Source organism: Peromyscus californicus, unplaced genomic scaffold, assembly GCF_007827085.1.
Source record: "Peromyscus californicus insignis strain IS unplaced genomic scaffold, ASM782708v3 Scaffold_13__1_contigs__length_99412109, whole genome shotgun sequence".
In the NCBI taxonomy this organism is placed as follows: Eukaryota; Metazoa; Chordata; class Mammalia; order Rodentia; family Cricetidae; genus Peromyscus; species Peromyscus californicus.
Genome location: NW_026294424.1, coordinates 39,142,948 through 39,153,435, shown reverse-complemented (window position 1 = coordinate 39,153,435; position 10,488 = coordinate 39,142,948). Strand labels below are relative to the sequence as shown.

Here is a 10,488-nt window from a genome sequence, read left to right as displayed (position 1 = left end):
TAGGTACAGTCTGAGTCTGTGCTCTTGGGTCATTCTCATATCTGACAGAGAATAACCACTCAGTTCCCTTTGGGGTGAGAGTTGTGTTTTGTATCAGCAAAGCAAAGCATGATGTTAAGTCTTATTTGTATGAACTCAGTCTTACTAACAGCCTGACTATCAGGGGCATTCAGTTGAAATAGGCATTTGTGTATTTGTGAGGATCCAGAACCCACAACACCTTATATGCCACTGCCTAACATTGTCCCAATAACAACCCACACTGCTCCATTAATGACTTAGCTTTCACACTAGGTCTGAGGGAACAAGTCATATTGAAACCATCACAGGAGAGAAAGAAAGATGGAGGCTATGGATAGCTTATCTATTTTTTCCTTTTTATTTATATTCTTCTCACATATAATACATCCCAACTGCAGCCTCCCCTCCTCCTAGTGCCCCACGTATCCTCTCTCCCCCAGATACATTTCTCCTCCATTTTCCTTCCCTGTCTAACAAAACAAAATAACAAAAAAAAAAAAAAAACAGAGCTTATCTATTTCTTATAAAGAATTTCCCTTTTCATAGAAACTTGAGTTCATCCATCACTCCTAAACGTAGAGAGAGAGGAACACATTGTGACCTTGAGCAAAAGCAGTTATGGTCTATTAATAGAAGAGTGGAGAGTGTGTGGATAGCCAGCAGTATCGCCACAGAGTCGCTCACACTCACACCCCATCTACAGCCCCAGAGGTCTCTGCTGCCTGGGTTTCATTGGTCTTCACATCACTGTTGGACGTTCTCAGCCAGCCTTCTTCCATGTGTGCCATTTATGATGCGCTTTGAGAACTAAGCTCACCATGTCAATGTATTTTGAACATTCAGGGCACATTTAGCACATTTCCCTAAAGACAGAAGATAACAGCAGCAAGTGAGTACTTTAAAAAGCAATAAATCTTTAGACATCATGACATTTTGTGTATGCCATAGACCAATGTTTCTGTGTTCTTTCTTTCTTTTGTTTTTGAGACAATGTTTCTCTGTGTATCCCTGGCTGTCCTGGAACTAGCTCTGTAGACCAGGTTGGCCTCGAACTCAGAGATCCTCTTGCCTCTGTCTCCCAAATGCTGGAATTAAAGGCATGTACCACCACCGCCTGGCTTTTCTTTTGTCTTTAAACAAGCAGGCTATAAATAATTCTCACATAGAATCCACCCAAAGTGATGAGAATTAAAGTCAGACTGGGTATTTGTTCCTTGGACCCGGGATTTTCCAGTGGATTGATTTTCTGCATTGAAGACCATCTCTATCCTAGAAAACGAAAGTGTAATTGGTATGCGGTTAGTTCTAACAATTGAATGTTATCACTGTCTGATATCATCTTAAGAGTCTGACAGCTAAGCCAGCACTAGTGACAAGACTTAACATCACAAAAAGAAGCAGGAATTAGCTTCTCCTCCGATCGTTATCTCATTAGCTAGAGGATGCTGGGCAAATCCTCTGATCTCCTGAAACTGAGTTTGCATGTCTGTGAAATTAGTATTTGTAAGACCCTCTTTACCTACTTTTCATGATTGTCAAGGGTCAGAGGACTGTAGGCATTCACACTCCAAGCCTTCTACTTCTGTTTCTGAGACCAAACGCAAGATACTCAAACTCATGATGTCTTTTGCTGTCTGGAGGGGAGAAATACTGACCACATTTTCCTTATAAAGCCACTTTGAAGATGAATTAAACTTATACAACGATCGTTTCAAAGCAGTGCATTTAGAAAGTCTGCCCTGCAGCATTTGCAGTTATTAGCACAGGCACATAAGAGTGTGAGGTTGACAAGCAATGTTACATAGAGATTTGTTGTTGCTGCTATTAGTGGAAATAACCCACAGCAAACAGTGTCTTTTCTATCTTTGTACCAAGGTGTCCCCAGTGTTCCTGTAGCACGTGACCAGCAGGCAGTCAAGAGCAGCCACTGTCTAGGCAATAAGATCTGATGAAGGCAAAGATTTTGAGATCTGAGGCATTCATTTAAAAGACTCTGAACTGCAGTGTGGGTGGATAATCCTCATTAAACAAAAGAGTAATTAGTCATATGAAAACAGCTAGTTGTAGCAGGCAGATTATTGAGATTATATAACCGACCTGCTTGCATTATGCTCTCGATAACTAGCTGCCCTTATCATCTGCACGGTCTCTTTAAAGTCCAAATCCTCCCTGGCTATTATATAGTTAGAAGTATTTCATATGGCGGTCTGCATTTTTAAACCATAAACAAGCTGATGGGGGAGGGGCTGCTGAGGAGATGCCTCAGTCGCTAAAGCGCTTGCAGCACAAGCATGAGGACCTGAATCTGGATCCTTGGCATGTTTTTAAAAATCAGTTTCCTGTAGTGATGTGCACCAGGAATGTCAGCATGAGAGACACTGAGATGATGCCTGAGCTTGTGGCTGGCTAGCTGGCTCCAGGGAGCACTGGGTTCAGTGGGCAACCTTGTTCTAAACAGACAGACAAACAATACAGAGGGCAATTGGTTTTTGCCCACACCACACCTGCACCTGCACACACACACACACACACACACACACACACACACACACACACACACACTCAAAAATAAGTTTATTTAAAAACAAAATCCTTCATTACTCATTTGTCACTAGTGATAATGAAAAATGATACCATTTGTATGAGGAAAGTTTCATTGTATCTTCCAAAGTTATACTCACATTTAGCCTTTAATCCAGAAATCTCATTCCTTAGAATTCACATAGAGTACTTGTGTATGATAAATAAGAATGCCTTGTGCACAAGGGAATTTGATGAGGAACTTTCAGAAAAGCCAGGAATAAAATCAGCCTGAATTTCTGGCAAAAAGAACTGTTTAAACAAGGCATGTAGTAGCAAAAAAGTTCTAGTGCTATAGTCATCAAAAAATAATGAGGCTTGTATTGAAATGATGGGTCTATTATTCAACCAAAAAGGCCAAGTGTTTACTTCTATGCAGTAACTCTCCCTCTCTCTCTCTCTCTCTCTCTCTAACACACACACACACACACACACACACACATACACACACACACACACACACACACACACACACACACACACACACACACCAATTAGCCCTCCATGTCTGAGAGCCCCTAATCTACTGACTGAACCAACAACAAATAAAAAATGTACAGACATTTTTCTATTTAGTCCCTTGATATTCAATGTGACAACTATTTGTATTTTATTAGGTATTATAAGTAAACTAGAAGAAATCAAAGTGTTTGGAATGGCATAAATGTATCCTATACAAACACTGTCATTTTGAATAAGGGAGTTGAGTTGAGCATTTATGTATGTTGGTGTCCATGGGTTTACTGGAACCAAGCAGAGATGACAACATGTACGTATTTGCATGTGTTTGTGTGTGTATCTATATATAACTTGTGCAGTCTGTATAAAGGAATGTATATATACACATATGATATGTCTTGTGGCATACTCTGGATTCTTCATATACATATATGAAATATATTATATACAACTATATATAAAAATATATATATAACTATATATGTAACTATATATATCTATAACTAGATATATATAGTTACCTGTAGGTATAGGAGGGAAGAGGATGAGAGAAGGCAGATTAGAAATAAGGCTTTTCCATATTTGTCTTTTTAAATAGTTTGGCTTTGGAGATCTTGTAAAAATGCCTTGCCTATCTAAAACCAAGAAGAAAAGAAAAATTAGAATCCTGTGCTAGTCCACAGTAGTCTATGCTGCTCAGCCTTTTGGTCCTACAGGTAATCAGGAGTGTATAAAATGAATGGCAGCAATAAATGTGTTCTTCGTAACATCTGTTGCAAGGTAAGCTGGTTTCTTGCCAAAAATGAAGTGTTCCAAGAACAAAACAAAATATCAACAAGAAAAGCAGCCCTGGAGATGGTGGAGGACCCTGCCTCCACCCTTCTTATTCCATCTTGAATGTGGGGGAAAAGACTGGTTCTTCATCTTCTGCCTCAGTGAGCAAAGTGAGAGCTCAGTTCTCTGTTGAAAAGGAGATGTCACAGAACTTGAGGTCCTCAAAGCCAGGAGATCAGGTTTCTCCCCCTCCTTCCATATTGTTCTGCCTGAGAAAGCTAGCTTTCTTCCAATTGCCAGGTCTTCGGTGTTCTCTGCTTTCTAGAATTTCAGTGCCCATTTCCTATCCATTTGGGGAACTCCATATCCTCTTCAGACTTTGAAATTCACGTCCTTCTGTTCAGAAAGAAAATGTGTGGCTCCTTTAGTTGTGGTTTCCTCCCTCACCGTCTTCTGGGGGTACTTGTTTCCCCCCACAGCCTTGTTGATAAACTGTTGGCCTTTTGATTTGGTCCCCTCATTTTCTTTCCTGTCTCATTTTCAACGCCTTTTCTTCCTGACTTAACTGATGTAATGACCTTTTACTCCTTCCACAGAATTTTTATACTTTTATAATGTTTTTACTTCCAACTCTGTTTTTGGTCTAAGTATTTTTCCTTTACAAAATTAGCTGTATCCATTGTTTTTCTCATGATTGTGACAAAATACCCCAACAAAATCAGCTTAGAAGAGAAAATGGATTTATTTTAATTCAGATTTGATGTACCACCCATCACGGTATCAGGAGTGTGAGGTGGTTGGTCATATTGTGTCCACAGTCGGGAAACAGAATGCTGGGACTCTGCTCTCTTTCTAATTCAGTCTTGGATTCCAGCCCATGGAATGGTGCTGTTCCCATTTAGAATCTCAATCTCACAACTCTCTCACAGACATGCCCAGTGGTTCGTCTCAGAGGTGATTCTGGAGCTTGACAAGCTGACAAACCGTATTAACCATCACCATAGTAACTTGTTGTTGTTTTATTTTCCTGTATCTAAATATATTGACTTTTTCCTTACATTTTCATCTTTTGTTGATTGTCCTCCAGGTATTTTTCTGCTGGTCTGGGTGTCTAAATCTCATTCTAGGGAGTTTCCTCATATATTTAGTGTGATCTCTGTTTATCTTGTTTACCCCATCAGGGTGACTAGCTCAGGGTGCATTCCTAAACAAACTAGAAACTTCAACAGCTTTAAAATTACTGTGTTCATATTCACTCATGGGTGCTGTGGGATGGTCTGTATGTCAAATGTGTTGCTGATTGGTCAATGAATAAATCACTGATTGGCAGTGGCCAGGCAGGAAGTATAGGCGGGACTAACAGAGAGGAGACTAGAGAGAACAGGAAGCTGGAAAAGGGAGACACTGTGAGCCGCCATCAGGATAAGGAAGATGTAAAGTACCGGTAAGCCACAAGCCACGTGGCAAGGTATAGATTAATAGAAATGGATTAATTTAAGCTGTAAGAACAGTTAGCAAGAAGCCTGCCACGGCCATACAGTTTGAAACCAATATAAGTCTCTGTGTTTATTTGATCGGGTTTAAGCGGCTTGGGACTGGTGGGTGAGAGAGATTTGTCCTGACTGTGGGCCAGGCAGGAAAGCTCCAGCTACACATGGGGCACACCCAAAGCTAGTAAGGGCTTTTTTTCTTTGTTTTGTTCCATTTTTTTTTTTTTTGTCGTTTGTTCTTTTGTTTTGTTTTGTTTTGTTTTTCAGTGTCTTCACTCAGGGGTATAAGATGCTTCATGTCCCGTGTCAGTCTATGGTTGTGTGCCCTAGGAGGCAGGAGAGCTCACACTGACCCTCAGAGCCTCTTTTCAGGAGCGACAAACACGGCATCTTGATAGCTATGGTCATGGCATTTTGAGAAGTTCCTATTTTGGTTGAACTGTGATAATTCAGAAAATGAAACTAAATTGATTTTCGAGACTACAGGAATTCATTTCTAGATTCCTGCCTTCCTAGCTCTGTTGGCTAGAGGGGCAATAGTAGTAAGTGTCCAGGAGAGATTTTTTTTATTGGTCACCTAACATTCTGTAACTGAACACTCACTGGTGACCCCTAGCAAAAACAACTGCCAAAGGAAACTTTCCAGTCTCCTTCCCACCCACCTTCCCATAGAAAACTATAAGAAAAGATTCTCACTCCACCACATAGGGTTGAACTCTCCCCTGACAGGCTGTTAACTGCTACTGATATTAATGTCTATTCTAATAGATCTCTTTTAAAATGGCAGTCCAGCATTATCCTTGATCTCCAAGCCCAAAACCTTTCATCTTTTCACATCTCAATCTGTTAGAGCAAGTCACATGGGCTCCACATGACAGAGATGCCTACTCCTCCCTTAGGAAGAGGCATGGGAAAGTTATTTATGAATAATACCGATGTCTACCACCTGTGCTGATGGTATAGAATAAGGCACTGGAATGTGACTTGGGAGTTCTCAAAATAGGTGGTGGAGGGTGCTGATTTTTTTTATTTGATTTTTAAATCATGAAGTCTCTGCATAGCCCAGGCTATCCTCCAACTTGTTGTCCACCTACCTCAACCTCAGGAGTAGCTGGAAGTACAAGTTTGTGTCAAAAAATGTGAGCTCCTAAGAGGGGTACTTACTGAAAGTGAGCGTCACTTTAAGGTAACTGGAAGTTTGCTGACGATACTTCTGATGTTCTGGGTTTCACAAATACTATAGAGAAGACTCTGTTAAGTCTCTCCTGAAGATGTTGTCATCATGAAACTATACTTCAATATTTTGGTCACTGAGTGAGGAACAGAAGCATCTGGAGCACAAGTTAAACTTTTTATCCAACACCAGCACTTTCTTGTGTGCCTATTACCCAAGTCTATGGATCCTCTGCTTTGTATTAAGAAAAACATATCTCAGTGTTTAGTGACTCTTCGTTTCTGGGATAAAATACCATGATCAAGAGCAGTGTATGGAAGAAAGAGTTTATTTTGGCTTATGGTTGCAGAGGGTTGGTCCATAACGGCAAAGAAGGTGTGGCAAGAGGCAGCCATCTCAGGAAGCACACAAAAAACTGGAAGCAGGGTGAGGTCATATATGACAGACTTCCTCCATCAAGGCTCCACATCCTAAGTTCCATAACTTTCCTGAACCGTACCATCAACTGGGGATCAAGCATTCAATACATGAGCCTATGGGGGCATTTCTCATTCAAACCTTAACCCAGGGAGGGAGGAGTAACTTCTGGGAGCCACTGTGAGGATTTCCACTGATTCTTGCGAAGGCTTCTGCTCCCTTCTCTGTTTCCAGCAGTTCCCTCTGAGCAATTGGCAGTGTATCACTCTGCTAAGACCACAGAGTGGGTACCCCAAACAGCGGTAACTGTCTTCTTATAATTCTGGAGTATGAAAGTCCAAACTTCTGGTCAGTAGGGTTGGTTTTTCAGTTTTCCTTCTGTTTTGTGTTGGGTTGTTTGGTTTGTGGTCCCCCTTCCTCCCCTAAGTCTTCTCTCTGGGTTTTCACATGTCCACATCTGTGTCCTGATTGCCCCTTCTTAAGAGAAAACCATGCACATTCATTGCATCCATACAACATCACTTTAAGCACCTCTTTAAAGGTGGGTATATTAAAGACTCACTTCCTTAGTGGCTCACGTCCTTCAGGATGGGGCCAAGGACAACCTTAAACCTGTGATTGCTGTGGGATGGTCTTGTATGTCAAATTGCTCTGATTGGTCAATAAATAAAACATTGATTGGCCAGTGGCCAGGTAGGAAGTATAGGTGGGACTAACAGAGAGGAGAATTGAGAGAATTCTGGGAAGTGGAAGGCTGAGGAGGGAGACACTGCCTGCCACCGCCATGACAAGCAGCATGTGAAGATGCTGGTAAACCACGAGCCACGTGGCAAGGTATAGATTTATAGAAATGGATTGATTTAAGATGTAAGAACTAGATAGCTAGAAGCCTGAGCCATTAGGCCAAACAGTTTAAATAATACAAGCGTCTGTGTGTTTATTTTATAAGTGGGCTGTCAGACTGCCGGGACTTTGTGGGAGCTGGAGAGAAATTCTCCAGCCACATGTGATCTTCCTGCCACTACCTCCGAAGGGCTCAGATGACAGACCATGCCAAGTTTTTGCAGTGCTGGGGTCAAACTAGGGGCTTTGGAAACGTTTTTGTATCTGAAATACGTCCCCAGGACAAGAATTCTTGACTGTCGAAGTCCTTCTTGATATACAGCTCCACTACAAACTCCAAGGACATATATATCTGTTGTGAGATACAAAGAAAGGACTGAAGACATCGACTTCTGTACAGGAGAAAAGGAGGATTGCGAGGTGGAAACTGGGGTTTGTTCCAAGGCTTTGAAACCCAATTCCACTCGTGCATATCTATGAACTCAGAAAAAAAGCCATAACTGTCATTTAAAAAACTAAGCAGAAAATTGTGTGTAGTAATTACCTCAGTTTTGCAAATGTGATTCAAAAATTCATACATAGTAATAAATACCAACAAAGGTCAATTTACAGTTAGTTTTGTTTTTATTATACATTTCTGGATTTTTTTATGGTAGGAAGTTAGTTCATAAAGAGAAAAAGTCTATTTATCTTTATTCTAAAATAAAATATATCAAACTAAGGTCACTAGGTAAAGACACTATGGATGCTTTTCCTCCATTGGGTTTCTCCAAGATTTCCAGTTTGTTTTGTTGTTTTTTATGGGGTTTGTTTGCTTGTTTGTTTTAGTAATAGGTTCTAGTGTTCCAAGAAATATCTCCCAGGTTGATAAATAGCCAAGGAAGTCAGGCAGATGAAGAATAAACTCACCCTACAGTTGGTAATCTAGGTTGGAAATTTACCTAATGTACTCTCTGTTTTGCGCTGTGAGGACCACAGTTCTGAAGTATAACACAGTCTTTGGGATCCTTCAGACTTCTAAGCATGCAGAGAACCAACCGTGACAGAGAACTATCAAGGGTTTCAGTATCCTGTTGCTAAGTGACTGATCACGATATTTAGCCTTGAGGCAATAAAGAAATGGAAAGTGGAAACTCTTGCTAAAGGGACTGATTAGTAAGTTTGCATAAGTGATTGTTTAAGTACTAAATTGGAAGTGAAATTAAGGAATAAAAATGTAAATGTGCATAGTAGGTATCTGAGTAACAAGGAACAAAGAGAATTCTCTACAGATTTCTGAGCATCATATAGTGTTGTCTTGGGGATTTCCTAATTGGTAGGTATGTATATCTTACTGTTTCAAGATGAATATTTGAGTTCCTAAAAAAGAGATGGGATTGAGGCCAAAGGAGAGACCTCCCACAACACAAACCCAGAGAAGCTCTCTGCCTTCTCAATCTTTACTTTCAATGGTAGCAAACCAAGAAGCTGTGTTTATATGTCCTCACTCAACTGAACACCCTTTAAACTTCATAGATTTCACTCTACATACCAAGACAAAATTCACATATAAAGACAATGTTTGTGTGTGTGTGTGTGTGTGTGTGTGTGTGTGTGTGTGTGTGTGTGTGTGTGCATGTTTGGTTTTTTAGACAGGGTTTCTCTGTGTGGACCTGGCTGTTCTGAAACTCACTCTATAGACCAGGCTGCCCTTGAACTCAGAGATCTGCCTGCCTCTGTCTCCCTAATGCTGAGATCAAAGGTGTGTGCACCACCACTGCCCAGCTGAAGACAACAATGCTTAAGGAACACTCAGTATCCTTTAGGACCATGGAGCTTTGGGTCAGCTGGACTTAAAAGTGCTCACCTTAAGCTAAAAATACATATGCAGACTCCCACCTTGGCCTGTTTTACTCCTACTTTGCAGAAGAAGAAGAAAGATGATCCATTTTGGACTCAGACCTTCCATAAGTCTGCTTCGCAGGGAAACACCTAGAGCTCAGTTGTCTGAAGTTATGAAAATGCTCCCATGAGTTCTGTTTTAAAACAAGAACCCCAATTTGACTTGTAATTTTGAGGTGCATATTAGAAAGTAGATTACAAAACAATTCACATGCTCTGAATTCTAACGAAAAGGATATTTATGAAAATAGGAATTCTGGGTCTGGAGAGAAGGCTCAGGGCTTAAGAATACATGATGCTGTTGCAAATAACCTGAATTTGTTTCTTAGCACCCAAGTCAGGCTCCAGGGGATCCAAAACCTCTGAGTTTCATAGGCACTAGCACTCATGTGCATATATCCACACATAGGTACAAACACCTACACATAATTAAATATATATAAATTCATAATTACCTGAGAACAAAGTAAACTACTGTTTTCTTGGAATCCTATATTTTTCTCACGCACTTAGTTAGTCATTACACAAAACCCACAAAAGTGATTATTAATTCTGCACAAGAGAGATTTTTACTTTCCTATCACTCTTTTTAGAAACTTTGCCAAATTTTATTTTTTATTTGAGGGGTAAAATTATGAGAATGGCCCTAGAGATCAACCTTACATAAATAAATCTAATCACAACATTTCAGTAAATATATTTTGTGATTATTGTAGGGCATGTGCCCTGAATTATTTCTATGCTCCAAAAAAGCTCAGGACCTACAAAAACAAGATGTCATTCCAGCAGGAGTCTAAGAGCAGGCTTTGAGTGTTCCAGGATTTGTAATGTTCAGGCTTGTCAGTAACT

The 10,488-nt window shown here is 40.4% G+C and overlaps 1 protein-coding gene across 1 annotated transcript in view; it reads right to left on the bottom strand.

Moving 5' to 3' along the window:
- Positions 1 to 507: 507 nt before the first annotated feature.
- Cd38 (CD38 molecule) overlaps positions 508 to 10,488 on the bottom strand; it is a 67,615-nt gene continuing 57,634 nt past the window's right edge. The window contains exon 8 of the mRNA XM_052734857.1: positions 508 to 884. Within this exon, the coding sequence (XP_052590817.1) occupies positions 872 to 884 (13 nt within the window). The 3' untranslated portion in view covers positions 508 to 871. The remainder of the gene's footprint in view (positions 885 to 10,488) is intronic.